Source organism: Beta vulgaris, chromosome 7, assembly GCF_026745355.1.
Source record: "Beta vulgaris subsp. vulgaris cultivar EL10 chromosome 7, EL10.2, whole genome shotgun sequence".
Taxonomy (NCBI): Eukaryota; Viridiplantae; Streptophyta; class Magnoliopsida; order Caryophyllales; family Amaranthaceae; genus Beta; species Beta vulgaris.
Window position 1 is genome coordinate 3,376,256 of NC_079208.1, and position 16,371 is coordinate 3,392,626.

Sequence of the window (16,371 nt, forward strand, 5' to 3'; positions counted from 1 at the left end):
GACAGAAGAGATATAATTTCAAGACTGTGTCGTGGTAGGAGACCACTAACTTGAAAGCGATTACGGCCCGACAAAGGTGGTTATCGAACTTGGCCGGAATGCTCCCCAAGGTTAACATAGTAGCTAAGTATGCCACCACTAGCAGACTGAGCTTTGGAGAAAAAAAAAGCACGAAAATCCAGGAAGAGAAGAGAAGAGAAGAGAAGGAAGAAGAGAGTGTTTATTTGTGTGTGTTTAACTGATCAGAAGACACCGATTTTATAGGAAAAAATCAGGGCAAAAACGGACAGAATTAAATAGGTGGATAATACTGTAACGGTCAAAACGTTATAGAATTTCAACGGTCACACATGCGCAGCCCCCGGGTCCAAAACTTTAGTTAAGTTAAGTTTATTCCCCAAAGCCCATGGCCCTGGCCCAGTCCAGGCGGGCGGCGCACGTGTGATAGCAAGCCCAAACCAAACATGACATCCAACCACAAAGGCATCTCTAGAACCAACTCAATAGAAGGAAGGAGGGAGGGAATATAAAAAACAAGAAGAGATTCCCTCCTGGCCACAAGCAATGTGGGATAAACAACAAAATGAGCCAAGGCTTTTCCAAACCTTAACTCCAACATACTCTTTTCTCCTTAAAGAAGGATGGTGGAAAATGTTATAAATACTATAATTAGCAAATTGGAAATCTTGGTACAAAGTTGTGATTTAAATATTCAACAGGTAAATGCACTAAATCATTAAGGTACACATGTCAGGATTAATGTAGTGTATGGTTCCCTCATACTTCCAAAACCTAATGAATTTTAGTTAGAAATTGTACTAAGCTCAAAATAACATATTCATGCATCATAAAATATTGATGCAAGATAAGGAATGTATATAAACTACTCCCTTCATCTTATAATATATATAGTATTTGTTTCTCATGATTTATAAGAATTAAGGAAGTTAAATACATCATAATTTGTAATCAGTGCTTTACACATATTGGCTAGTCAATTGTTTTCTCCCTTTTCTTTTAAACAAAAATACTATACCAACATAGCTTGAAACTTGTGGTGAATATTGCTGATTGTTGCAACCAATAAATGAATTTCAATAAACAAAAATAACCAGTAAGATTACATGCAATAAAGTAAATAATTAAAATAAAAAGATTTTAAATATAAACTATATTCCAAAACATCCAAAATAAAAATATAATAAGATCTATATTAAGAGAGAGAGTATCATCAACCCACCCAATATTACCGTACGATCGGTACATTGTCAACATTGACGAAATCTTGAGTATCTTTATCTTTTACGTGGTAGTCTTGAGTTACTTGTCAAAACTCGAAAGTAAAAGGTGAAAAGTTGCAAACCAACCCCCAACGGGGATGGAACACCTTTCACGAGTTGAACTAGTAACAATAGTAACACCAATAATAATATAATAACAAAGATACCAACGATAATAATAAGCTTTTAAGTATATGTATGATATGAACGGATCTGATTTGAACTTATTTTTTTAGATCTAGTTTGATCTAATCTGAAATAAGTAAAATTAAGGTGAACTAAACATATCCTTAGCCAATTTCTTTGAAACTATAGCCAGCTAGAATCCTAATCAACCTATGTTGCACAGAGACAGGTTCAAATACGGGCACGTGTTCGGAGACGGTGACGGAAAACGGCGAAATTTCAAAATACTAGTAATACATATTATATTGGACTTGGATACAAATACGAGTGTGTGAACTAGCAAAAATACACGTTGCCGTGCTACACTCTTATCAACCCCACCCACCGCCTATGACCAAGAACTACAACTCAGATAGTCAGATTCTTTAAAGTTTCAAGGTGGCACCTTCTATTGTCGTCGGACAAATTATACTACATTGCGGCTAAGAATTAAGATAATGACATATACCGGTTAACCAAGCTGTTCTTCCGAGTTCCGACCATATCAATATTTTATATTTTTTATTCTGGAAAAGAGAGACTAATAATAAGGCGTTGTTCACCTGCATTCAAAGTTTAAAAGTGGACCTCGCATACTTTCAAGATCAATCACACCTACTCTAAGTATGATTTATGATAAGCGTAGTCGTAAACTCTAGAACTACTTGAATCAGCACAAGATTTGAACTTTTCTAGATTAGGTGAAACTGATTTGTATTTGATCAAAATATATCGCCCAATTCAGCTTAAGTGTGTGTGTGATTCATCATAAGAGGTAAAAATTCTCAAGAATTTTCAATACACGTGAATTACTGTCGGCTAGTTAGCTCACATACATAATACTTTTCTCATTTTACATGCCTTTTGGCAATCAAACGAGTTCTAAGAACTAATAGGCCAGGACTGATAATTGATTATCATAATAAATTTGATTATTTTTTTGTTAAAAAAATGTTAGCAATTGTAAGAATATGTCTTGAATTGTGGTGCTCAAGAAGTGTTCGACGAATTGCACAAGAGAGACGCAAAACTGCGTCTCGCCCGGGCGGTCGGGCGAATCTCGCCCGGTCGGGCGCGGGAGCAAAGTTGGAGAAGCGTTTGTTTCGCCCGGTCGGGCAGGTCTCGCCCGGTCGGGCGCGCGTATACGTTTAGGAGAGCTGGGGACCGCCCGGTCGGGCGGATTTCGCCCGGGGAGTCGGGCGGATCGGAGAAAAAACGCGGAAAACGCGTTTTTAGCTGTTTTGTATAAATAGGTTATTTTAACCTATCTTTTACACTACGAAAAACACTCTGTTCTCTCTGTAATCTGGTTTCTTCTCATAATAAAAATATTCTCTCTCTCTGCCGTGGACGTAGCCAATTTGGTGAACCACGTAATTCTGGTGTCTGTTTTTATTGTTTTTGCATTCATTATTTGTTTCTCTCTCACATCCGTTATAACAAACTGGTATCAAGAGCTTTGGTTTTCGATCTGCGTGAGAAAGATGTCTGGGGTGAATGTCAAAATCGATAAATTTACTGGGAGAATAGTTTTAGTCTGTGGCAGATCAAGATGCGGGCGTTACTGAAGCAACAGGGGTTGTGGGCACCGTTGGCAAAGAAAGCAACGGATTCAGTCACCGCTGAGATGGCCGTTCTGGAGGAGAAGGCTCATTCAACGATTATGTTGTGTCTGGCAGATGACATAATCACTGAAGTTGCGGAGGAGGAAACCGCATCTGGTCTGTGGTTGAAATTAGAGAGTTTGTACATGACAAAATCTCTAACCAACAAGTTGCTTTTGAAGCAACGTCTGTTCAGCCTGCGTATGCAGGAAGGTATGCCTCTTAGAGATCATCTTGATCAATTAAATACAATTTTATTAGAATTGCGTAATATTGATGTGAAGGTGGAGGATGAGGATGCCGCTTTAATTCTGCTTGTTTCTTTACCTATATCGTATGAAAATTTTGTGCAATCTTTCATTGTTGGTAAAGATAGAAGAAGTTAGATCATCTTTGCATACTAGGGAATTGCGCCATAAGGCATCTGGTAGTAGTACAGAAAGTCAGTCTTCTGGGTTAGTGGCCAGTAGTAGGAGGTAAAGGACATGGTAAAAAGAATTTTAAGAAATCTGGAAATTCTAAAGGGGGTCCTAAACCTAATGATATCTGTAACTACTGTAAGGAAAAAGGGACATTGGAAGAAGGAATGTCCTAAAAAGAAGCATCAGGAGAACAAATCTGGGTCTGGTTCTGGTTCTGCTGCTGTTGCAGCAGAAAATTCGAATTCTGAGGATGACCTTGCTCTAGTGGCAAATGAGAAAACATATAGTGATGTGTGGGTTCTTGATTCTGGAGCGTCATATCATATGAGTCCTCATAGGGAGTGGTTTACTACTTATGAGCAGGTAGATGGGGGAAATATTTCGATGGCTAACAGTGCAGTCTGTAAGATAGTTGGAATAGGCTCTATCAAGATCCGGACTCATGATGATATTATCTATACTTTGAAAAATGTTAAGCATGTTCCACAGATGACCAACAATCGATTTTCACTTAGTCTACTAGACAGTAAGGGTTTCAGTTTCAGAGGGAGTGGTGGAGTTGTGTATTTTGCAAGGGTTCAAAGGAGGTTTTAAGGGGGTCAACGGAGTATTTGTATGTTCTGCAGGGTTCTACTATCTCAGGTTCAGCTTCTATTGCATCGTCTGAGGTTCAGAAGGAGATATGACCAAGCTATGGCACATGAGACTTGGTCATATGAGTGAGAGAGGAATGCAAATCCTCTCCAAGGCAGATCTTCTTGTGGCCATAAGGTCACAAACCTGGAGTTTTGTGAGCATTGTTTTTTGGGAAATTACATCGTAGCAAGTTTCCTAAGGGCATTCATAGAACAAAAGGTACTCTGGATTATATCCATCTGATTGTTGGGGTCCTTCACGCTGGAGTCTTTGAGAGGTCACAGGTATTTTGTTCTTTTATAGATGATTATTCAAGAATGACTTGGTTGATTATCATGAAGTCAAAAGGTGAAGCTTTCAATAATTTTAAGCAGTGGAAGGCATTAGTGGAAAATCAAACTGGGAAGAAGATCAAAAGGCTACGAACTGATAATGGTCTGGAATTTTGTTTGTCTGAGTTCAACGAGTTCTGTAAAAATGAAGGGATTGCTAGGCATCACACTGTCAGAAATACACCACAGCAGAATGGTGTAGCAGAAAGAATGAATCAGACACTTCTGGAGAGAGCTCGGTGCATGCTCTCTAATGAAGGTTCTGGGGAGAAGCTGTCAATACAGCATGTTATTTGATAAATCGTGGACCTCATTCTGGGATCAATCTCAAAACACCATATGAGATGTGGTCGGTAAGCTGCAGATTACTCAAATTTGCGAGTTTTTGGTTGTAATGTTACTATCATGTGAATGAAGGAAAATTAGAACCAAGGGCTAAAAGGGGAGTGTTTGTGGGTATGGAGATGGGTTAAGGGTTATAGAATCTGGTCCCATCTGAGAGAAGGGTTATACTTAGTAGAAATGTAGTCTTTGATGAAAATTCTATGTTTAATCCTATGTGATGTCCACTGGAGTGTCAAATAGTAGTAGTGTTGATAAACAGGTGGAGCAGCAAGTCACTCATGATGAGAGTGATGATCATCAACACATTGGTTCTGAAGAACCATCATCTTCGACGTCTAGTGAGGAGGCGCCTAGCCTGGCACGGGAACGTCCTATAAGGACAATTTTGGTAAACCTCCAAGTAGATATGGGTTTGAAGATATGGTAGCTTATGCACTGCAGGTGCTGAAGAGGTGGATGTCTATGAGCCATCAACCTATAGGGAGGCAGTTACATGTACGGAGTCTACCCATTGGCTTGCTGCAATGGGGGAAGAGATGGAGTCACTTCATAAGAACGAGACTTGGGAGCTTGTGTCTAAGCCTTCAGGGAGAAAAATTGTTACTTGTAAATGGGTTTTCAAGAAAAAGGAGGGATGACATCTGAAGAAGGGGTCAAGTATAAGGCTCGACTGGTTGCAAGAGGGTTCACACAAAGGGAGGGTGTAGACTATAATGAGATTTTTTCGCCTGTAGTCAGACATACTTCCATCAGGGTGCTACTAGCGATAGTTGCACATCAGGATTTTGAGCTTGAGCAGCTAGATGTAAAAACAGCTTTCTTACATGGAGAGTTGGAGGAGGAGATATATATGGCTCAACCAGATGGGTTTCAAGTTCCAGGAAAAGAAAACAGTGTTTGCAAGTTGAAGAAGTCCTTATATGGGCTAAAGCAGTCTCCAAGGCAATGGTACAAGAAGTTTGATAGCTATATGATGAAGCTAGGCTACAACAGGAGCTCATATGATTGTTGTGTGTATCATAACAAGCTGACAGATGGGTCTTTTATCTACTTAGTGCTATATGTGGATGATATGTTGATAGCGCCAGGAACAAGTCAGATGTTCAGAAATTGAAGGAACTTCTCAGTGCTGAATTTGAAATGAAGGATTTGGGTGCAGCAAGGAAGATTTTGGGGATGGAAATTTATAGGGATAGGACTCAGAAGAAACTTTTCTTGTCACAGAAGGGTTATATTGAGAAGATATTGTCAAGGTTTGGCATGTCAACAGCAAAACCTATAGATACTCCAAGTGCTTCGAATAGTCATTTGTCTGTGGCTTTTGCACCTAAGTCGGCTGAGGAGAAGGAGTACATGAGTCGGGTTCCGTATGCTAGTGCAGTAGGGAGTCTGATGTATGCTATGGTGTGCACTAGGCCGGATCTTGCACATGCAGTCAGTGTGGTTAGTAGGTTCATGGGTGATCCTGGTAAGGAGCATTGGCAGGCAGTCAAGAGGATCTTTCGGTACCTTAGAGGTACGTCAGATATTGGTCTCATTTATGGAGGTGATATGGCTTGCTTAGTTGCAGGATATTCTGATTCTGATTATGCTGGAGATGTAGATGGTAGAAGGTCTATGACTGGATATGTGTTTACTCTTGGTGGTTCTGTGGTGAGTTGGAAAGCAACTTTACAACCTACTGTAACTTTGTCTACTACTGAGGCAGAGTACATGGCCTTGACAGAAGCAGCTAAGGAGGGGATCTGGTTAAAGGGGTTAATCAGTGATTTGGGTCTACATCATGATCAAGCAACTGTGTTCTGTGACAGCTTAAGTGCAATATTTTAGCAAGGATCAAGTCCATCATGAGAGGACTAAACATATTGATGTCAGATATCTTTTTCTGAGGAGTGAGACAAGGATTAAGGTGAAGAAGGTAGGAACTGCTAATAATCCTGCTGATATGTTCACCAAGCCGGTTCCGCAGAGTAAGTTCCAACATTGCTTGGACTTACTTAATGTTCGTGAGTGTTAGTTGCCCTGTTGGGGCAATTCTGGAGTCCTTAGGGACTAATCTGGTCTGGTTGTCTTTTGGGACAAATCTGGTGTTTGGGAGATTCTAGGCGTTGTGATCAATGCATCTGGTTTTCTGGTGATTATGAGAGAATTCAAGTCAAGGTGGAGATTTGTAAGAATATGCCTTGAATTGTGGTGCTCAAGAAGTGTTCGACGAATTGCACAAGAGAGACGCAAAACTGCGTCTCTCCCGGGCGGTCGGGCGAATCTCGCCCGGTCGGGCGCGGGAGCAAAGTTGGAGAAGCGTTTGTTTCGCCCAGTCGGGCAGGTCTCGCCCGGTCGGGCGCGCGTATACGTTTAGGAGAGCTGGGGACCGCCCGGTCGGGCGGATCGGAGAAAAAACGCGGAAAACGCGTTTTTAGCTGTTTTGTATAAATAGGTTATTTTAACCTATCTTTTACACTACGAAAAACACTCTGTTCTCTCTGTAATCTGGTTTCTTCTCATAATAAAATATTATCTCTCTCTCTGCCGTGGACGTAGCCAATTTGGTGAACCACGTAATTCTGGTGTCTGTTTTTATTGTTTTTGCATTCATTATTTGTTTCTCTCTCACATCCGTTATAACAGCAATAGTCCATCTAATCATATTTCCAAAAAAAACAAAAAAGAAAAGTACTTAACTAGAAGTTCGTAGAAGTATATATTTAGACTTGAAATGGGATCTATTTCTAGTTACAACCCTGAAAAATGGTGATATCAACAAAGATAAAATTTGGTTTTCAATTTTAGCATACTATTTCCAAAAATCTAAATTGACCTACAAAACCCCCCAAAGACTCTGGCCGATTGTTTTCTTTTTCTAAAAGTAATAATTACTCCATCTTTCCTATAAAATTCTTGCAATTTCTATGTATTTATGTTTGTAAATACACATTTTGTATTATTATTATCTATAACTACGTACATATTAATAAATATTACAAAATTAAGTTTGAAATTCCTAGTGTACTGATTTGGTTGAATCAAACAAGACCCCACATCCATATGTTTTTTTTTCTTATATTTCGAAAATAATTTAAAAGATTCTCTTACTTATAAATGGTGTCAAGATTACGTATAAAAAGAACGTCATGGAAGGGAGTGGTCGAGTATGTAACTTTTATTTTCAAAAGAAATCCTAGCATTAACCATCAGTAGACTCCTTTCATCCATAGTACTCATTATTATATTATTTAAAGTTATTGTATTTACTTGTCTTTGTTACAAAAATAAAGATATATAAGTCACTCCCCTCAAAAAAAAAAAAAAAAGATATATAAGTCACTTGCTTTAAAGTTAAATAGATATAAAAAAAAGTTTATTAATTAAGTTAACCCATATATATTAATAAAATCCTAACGAAATAACGAATTTAGGATGTGTCTTCTTAACCTTATTTTTGCTTAATTTATCTTATCTTATTTCTTATGTACTTTTATTATTTATTCTGAATTTTTTGTTTTCGCCTTTCATTTTTTCCTTAACTTCTCTTAGTTTGTTTGAATTTTTCTTATTTTTTTATAACCATTCTAAGCTTTGTAGACTTTCCTTATTTTTCTATAAACTAATTTTTATTTTGAAAATAAGCAAAATTAAGATAAAAACAACAAACCCTTGTCAATACCTAAATAATCAATGAAAGTGAGTCAAAATTTGGTAAAAACTTTTAGAAGTGTATGACCATTAAAATAGTCGTCCGGGAAGAAGGGGGTAGAGGACTACAATTCAACAACAACGTACGTAACGTAAAATAGTTTCTCGTGTCTTGAAGGAAGTGTGTAAACAGTAAGTTGATCAACCACATTATATAAGTTCTAAACCTCTCCTCTTATTTGCATTATAACATCACTCAAAATACTTCACAAGAAATTTGATCGACCAAAACATTACAAAAACAGGAAGTGTGTTAACATGGCCCCTACTTCTCTTAAACCTGTGCAAGAGTTACTTCAAAGTGGCTATGTGCCCGAAACCTACATCCAAAAACTTGAGGATGATGGTCCTGTTCCATTGATGGACAGTCCTATCATCGACTTTTCGCTCCTTTCATCGTCAAACCCTGAAGAACTTAAGAAACTTTGTTCTGCTCTTAGTTCATGGGGTTGTTTCCAGGTTCATTTAATTCCTTGTCTTTCTATAATTTTTAACTTTGTTCTTATTAGGATTTTGGTAGATATATACTCCCTCCGTTTCCTAAAGATCTTCCCACTTACTGTTCCTACAGATACCAAGGAAAATCAAGTTGTGTGGGGCATGGTGTGAGTAAAGTAGGAGAGAGAAAGGGGTTAAGATAAATAAACAAATAAAAGGGATTAAAGTAGGAGAGAGAAAGGGAATAAAATTGAATTAATAATGTAATGGTGGACCATATGATAGTGACATGAGAGGGTAAATAGGGAAATTTGTTTTGCCAAATAAGGAATAAAACAAAAGAGGGAAGATCTTTTTGAAACACCCTTAAACGGAAAGAGGGAATATCTTTAGGAAACGGAGGGAGTAGACTATAGTTGCTTATTCCTCCACATTTTTTAGTTGTTATTTGCATGAAGTTTAAGATAGTTGCTGAATATTCATACTTCCTCCGATCCCTTATAATTGGAATACTTCCAGTTTTGACACTATTCAGAATTACTTATATATAACTAGCTTTTGTGTTTCATATATATGAAAAAATATAGTCATTTGAGATGTTGTTGGATTTGTCTTGATGTGTTCATTATTAATACTTACTTCATCCGTTTTTTTACATGTTACACTTTTTATTTCAGGAAGTTTTAAATTAGATATTATACTTTTATTTTGGATAATAACTTACCTCTATCTCTCTCCTATCACATAACATGTAAAAAAAACGGAGGAAGTATCTATTTTTTATCAAAACATAACAATAGATATTAATAGCATAAAGTGTACATTAGTAAGCGCGAAATTCGAAATGTTGCAATTAAAGAGAAGTGAGGAAAATATAATTAAACCATGCGACTCTCCACATAATAATCAGAGACAGAAAATGATTTAATTACTTTATATATTATGAAAACATACATATCACCCATTTCAATTTCAATTCTATTAGAAAAACACAATATATAAGAAGTCCTCTTGTACAAACGTACATATCAAACAACGATACAAAAACATGATATGTAGGACTTGTCGCTAGTTTAAATTTTAAATTTTCATATACTCTATCTATCTCATTTTATTGGCTACAGTATATTTTTTAAAATTGTCGAGATACAATTCCAAACTTGAATATTTTAAGTTATGTATGAGAGAAAATTATAATAATTAAAAAATGCATAGTAAGAGGAATCAACAAAATTCCGTATAACTATTTTTTTTTACGAATATAAAATTAAAGAAAAATTATCACATAAATATACAATAAATGAATCAAAAATCTCAACCCAAATTCGCTTATTTCAAATCAGATTCGAGTTCAGGATTAGGTCCATTTTTCAAAATCCTAGAAGTAGAATCGTGTAACAAAATAATAGGTCAATAGGACTATAGAAGTACATCCTTAAAAAAAGGAAAACAGTAAAAGTCTAAAAACGTATGGAGCAATTAATATGTGGTGCACCGTTCATGTTTAGTTACGTACATGTGTTATTAATCGAAAAACATGAAAAAGTGTCATCTCACTATCTCAGATGTCTGCATAAAAATAAAAATAAAAACTATCTCAGATGTCAATTGAGAAAAGTATCCCCAATTTTTATTGCCTTTTTGCATCATACTTCTCCTTATCTTTATTTCCACTTCTCGCTCCAACTTTAGTAGACAATTATTGGAGTTGTAGGCCTGTAAGTCAATTTGAAGTAAAAAGAGCGATTTACATTCCTATTGTATTCTTTACCAAAAAAAAAACACAGCTATTATGTAAATTTGTAATATTGATGTAGCTTCATATATGCATCCTCCATTTGTAAACTTTTACTTCATATGCCATGAAACACACACATATTATGTTAATGAATAGAGCATCATGATAGTCTATTAGTCTATTAGTATTGACATTACGTACAATTTTAAATGTTATATAATCGAGTCTCACTCTTTGTAAAGAAGAATCCCCAAACTCTCCCCTAATTATAAAGGATTTCAACTTATCTTATTAAACAAACAAAGTAAATAAAAAAAATAAAAGCGTCTGGAAGATGAGTGGTTTATGATAGCATGTGAGAATATAGATATACAGAGAGAAATTTCTGAAATTCGATATATAATGATTAATAAAAAATACACTTTCATAAAATAAAAAATCTAGTGATTATTAAAGAACAAATAAAATGTATATTCTTCAAGAAAATCTTTATTCTTTAAATCAATCTAACCTACTTCAATAATGGAATACAGCTTGTGAATCATGGTATAAAGAGTGAATTGCTTGATGAGATACGAGAAATGAGCAAGCAATTCTTCAAATTGCCGCTAGAGGAAAAGGAAAAGTACTCATCCAAAGGTGATAGCCTTGAAGGTTATGGAAATGATAATGCAATTCGACGTGGTAATTTCAACTGGAATGATAAACTTCATCTTCAAGTTTTTCCACATTGTAAGCGCCAACTTCAATATTGGCCTGAGAAACCTCAAATTTTCAGGTGAGCACAACTTGAATGCTATTCTTTCTCCGAGTAATCTAGATGTTTGGAAATCTAGTTCAAATATCACTAAGTCTAGCATGGTTTAAAACTCATTCTTTATTTCTAATTGTACATACCTTTTTATCTCTATATATTTCTTTCATTAGAAAAGATAATTGGTTCGAAAACGAACCCCTGCCTGCAAAGCACACCCGTTCAAAGGCTGGGTACAAGGCTAAATAGCCTAAAAATAAATGCCCCAACATGTTATTGGGACGAGGATTCGAACCCTAGGCAATACCCTGTAATTCGGAGTGGTACTCCATTGAGCTACCACACCCTGTAATTCGGAGTGGTACTCCATTGAGCTACCACCTCTAGCTCCTATATATTTGTTTCATGGCTATAGTTAAGTTTCATTATTATTATTATTATTATTATTATTATTATTATTATTATTATTATTATTATTATTATTATTATATTATTATTATTATTATTATTATTATTATTATTATTATTATTATTATTATTATTATTATTATTATTATTATTATTATTATTATTATTATTGCTACTACTACTACTATTATTTTTATTATTTGGCAAGATTGATAATTTCGTTCGTTACTTTTTTTTATGATATTGCACATAAATGAGACTAATTATTTTTGGACCACTCTTGATTATTTTAGGGAAACTTTGCATGATTATTCAATCAAGACTGAGCTCGTGACTAACGTTCTCCTAAAAGCTATGTCACGTTCCTTAAAGTTGGAAGAGAATAGATTCTTTGAACTATGGGGAGATGACAAAGAAGATATAATACATGCAAGGTTCAATTTTTATCCTCGATGTCCGAGCTCGAATCAAGTCGTTGGATTAAAAGCACATACAGATGGATCCGCCATCACCATTCTTTTGCAAGACAAGGAGATAGAAGGGCTTCAAGTTTTAAAAGATGGTCAATGGTTTAGGGTTCCCATCATTCCTGAAGCCCTCGTCATCCATGTTGGTGATCAGTTGGAGGTAATTACATATATGTGATCATGTTAATTGTTGTAATACCCTTGATTAATTGTTTTCCACTATTTTGTTTCTTTAATAAGTAGATTGGTTTTAAAAAACTATTTATTATTCAGAGCATTCTAAGAATCAACGAGGTATATCATTGATGTAATGTACACATGTATATATATGCAGATAGCAAGTAATGGCATATTCAAGAGTCCGATCCACAAAGTCGTTATAAATCCACAATGTGACCGAATCTCTTTAGCAATGCTTCCTCTTCCAAATCCAGAAAAGGAGATTGGGCCACTCAAAGAACTAATCACCGAGGACAGACCTCAATTATACAAGAGGCTCAAGGATTATGGCCAAGTTTACTTCAAATACATGGCTTCAGAGGAAAGGCAGATTAATGTTGTCAAAATTAATAACTAGAGGGAGTTGCTACTCAGTGTTTAGGATATACTCCAATAAAGAAGCCTTTGAAATAATGTTTTTATATTGCTTTACGCGTGTTAATTATATCTTAACGTGTGTTATTATATCATATGTATTAGTAGATTTAATCAAGATTATGTTTTAGTTTTAAGATTGTACGAATTGGTGATAACTACTATGGTGTTCGATTTGAATAAATAGTAAAATAGCTTATCTCTTTATATGAAATTGGTAGTGGGCATCTTTATTTATTTATCTATTTTGGATGTTTCAATCAGATTGTGCAAATAATATAGTCTCTCTAAAAAAAATCATATAAACCTTTGACAAAACCTATTCTATTTCTTTTTCAAACTATTATTGATATAAATTGATACATGGGGAATTTATTAAAGGAATATATTATACCAACACTATTATGGCCATATGTCTCTCTCTATTGATGTCATGCCACACCATATATGACTACATCATCTTCAAAAAGAAGATTTCTCATATTGGTAACACTACTACATTATAGAGCAATTGCAACCCTAAATTATCATTGCAATAGGCCAAAAAACCGTTACAATAGACCTATTGCAACGGTTCGTAACCGTTGCATTTATTGGCGTTGCAATAGGTCTATTGCAACGGTTTTTTGGCCTATTGCAACGGCTTCTCTGAAACCGTTGCAATAAGTCTATTGTAACCGTCATTTTACCCTATTGCAACGTCAATTTTTAACTGTTGCAATAGGTTTATTGCAACGGTAGATAATCCTATTGCAACGGCAAATTAGACTACTAAGCCATACGCTTTTAAGAACCTATTGCAACGCTTATATAAATATAACAATCGTTGCATCACATTAAACAAATGGCCGAATATAATAATAATAACAACAATTATAATATAATAGAAATTAATGGTAATAGAAGTTTCATTAAGTTATTGAAAAATTAAGAAGTTGCACAATTTAATTCTTATCTGTGTGAGAATTTTGGGTTGCAGAAACAAATTAAAGTGACGCGGCGAGTCGACGCATTACTACCCCGTGAAGAATTGACGAAATCGTGACTACCCCGTGAAGAATTGACGAAATCGTGACTACCCCGTGAAGAATTTTTGTTGCAGGAACTAATGCATGGTGGCTGATGAGGAAACCACCGTGAACAAATTGGGTTTTCTTTTCGAAGAAGAAGATGAAATTTGGGTTTGGGAATTTTAGGGTGAAGGGATATGGTGGATGATACGTGGGTTCATAAATTTTTTTTTTTTTTTGAGGGAATGGGTTCCTAAATCTTGCAGTAGAGGGTTGAGTATTTTTGGGTAACTCTCAATTGTTCAATTGTCTAGTGTTGTATTGCCTAAAATAAAAAAATAAAAAGAAATTGAAAGAGGGTGGGAAAATGAAAATGAAAAGTCATTTCGCGCTACACATTAGTCATATATCAAGGATTTCAACCTATTGCAATGGTTGTCATGACCGTTGCCACAAGGGTTAGTTGCATTTGGATACCTATTGCAACGGTTATTGTATACCCATTGCAATAGCCTATCTATAGTAAGGGTCCTAAAATAACCGTTGCAATAGGCTATCTATTGCAACAGCTCTAAATTGATCGTTGCTAAAGTTGTTGCAATAGGTATAACCGTTGCAATAGAGTGTTGCACTTGCTTGTTAATGTAGTAGTGTAAAGAAAAGAATCTTGTAATAAGGTTTAATTCCCTACATTTAATTTAGGGAAATTTCCTCAGGTACCCCTGAGGTTTGACGTAATTCCCAAATTACCCCTCACATTTGGGGAATTCCTCAGATACCCCCCAGGTTTGTGTTTGGGTCTAAAATACCCTTACTCTTGACGGAACCCTAACGCCGTTAACTTTTTTTTCTCTCCTTCCTCCCACCCTCCTCCATGGATGAACCTCCAAGCTTTCTCTCTCCTCCCATCCTCCCCCACCATCCTCCAAACTGATTTGAAATAATAAAGAAAATGAAAAAATAAACAAATATGTAACAATTGAAAAACGAAAAAATAAATCTGAAAAAAAAACAAAATGAGAAAAAGAACAGAAATTTCCCAATTTTTTTTTTTTGAAAGGAGTCGATCTTTGAGTTTTCAATCTTCAAGACTCTATCTTCGAGTCTTCGATCTTCGACAAAGAACTCGATAAGCCAATGAAGAACAGTCGACGAACAACGACAAAACGTGACGAAGAAGAACGACAAAACAGCCGAAGAAGAACAGCGACGAAGAACAACGAGTTTCATATCTGTTTTCAGATCAAGTCTTCAGATTTGTCGTCGAAGAACAGCCCACGAAAAACTCAAGACGCTACGATTAAGTGGAGAAGTGGGCTTTTTTTGGCGGAATTTGGGCGGTTTTTCCGGCGGAATCTGGGCGGAAACGAGGAGGGAAAAGAGAGAGAAGAGATGAGGGAGGAGAGGCACTGATGAGATGAAGAGAGAGAAGATGAGGGGATGGAGGAGAGGCGAGAAATTGATAGAGGAGGAGAAAGAGTGAAACTTGAACAAGGAAAGCCTAAAATGTGGACCATTTTATTTGGGAATTTAGACGAAGAACATCTCACAAGGAAAGCTTGGAGGTTCATCCATGGAGGAAGGTGGGAGGAAGGAGAGAAAACTGAAGAAAGAGAGAAAAAAAAGTTAACGGTGTTAGGGTTCCGTCAAGAGTAAGGGTATTTTAGACCCAAACACAAACCTCGAGGGTATCTGAGGAATTCCCTAAATGTGAGGGGTAATTTGGGAATTACGTCAAACCTCAAGGGTACCTGAGAAAATTTCCCTTTAATTTATTGAACATGGTTGTCTTAAATGTTTAATTAGGAGGCATTCTACATAATTACCATAGTCTATGATATATAGTTCAAACTCTAACTGAAAGATGCAATTCTTTTATAAAAAATATATATGAGTGATATTAAAGGAGGCACATTTAGAAATTAGACAAGGAAAAAAATTATTTACTTTTTTATAGTGTTTCCTATATATAATGAACTTTTACATATATTTGGACCTATCTTTTTCTATTATATAATAGCGATTAATTATCAAGGTATAAAGGTTTATGTAAAATATCATTCAAGAATTAAAGTACAACATATCTCTATTATATAAGGGAAGGGGGGAGTTATAGTGTCCCCGAATGAAAATACTATGTTATCCTTTTCCCATTCTAAATTATAAATTCACTTACGAATCAAAGGGGACTTCAAACAAAAATACCAAAAATATAATTATAACAATCACTCACAAGTCAACTAAAATTATAAAATTGCATAATTTACGTTATGCAAATCACTAAAATGAGGAAACTTTATAAAAACTTAAAATTCACTTACAAACTACAACCTATTAAAAAATTGACTTGAAATCAAAGTGTCCACTTTCTTTACAATTTATGAAGTACTGTACTTAATTCAAAAATCAACTAAAAAATTATAATATTAGAAATCATAAATAAATTCAATAAATTTCTATTTTGTTCATAGAATTTAACTTTGAA

The 16,371-nt window shown here is 35.5% G+C and overlaps 1 protein-coding gene across 1 annotated transcript; it reads left to right on the plus strand.

The window, feature by feature from the left end:
- The first annotated feature begins 8,275 nt into the window (after positions 1-8,275).
- LOC104898303 (jasmonate-induced oxygenase 4) lies at positions 8,276-13,108 on the plus strand. The gene is made up of 4 exons (XM_010685358.4): positions 8,276-8,936; positions 11,187-11,431; positions 12,109-12,442; positions 12,617-13,108. Exons 1-4 carry the CDS (start codon positions 8,736-8,738, stop codon positions 12,857-12,859), a joined length of 1,023 nt encoding a protein of 340 aa, XP_010683660.2. The 5' UTR covers positions 8,276-8,735; the 3' UTR covers positions 12,860-13,108.
- The last annotated feature ends 3,263 nt before the right edge of the window (positions 13,109-16,371 follow it).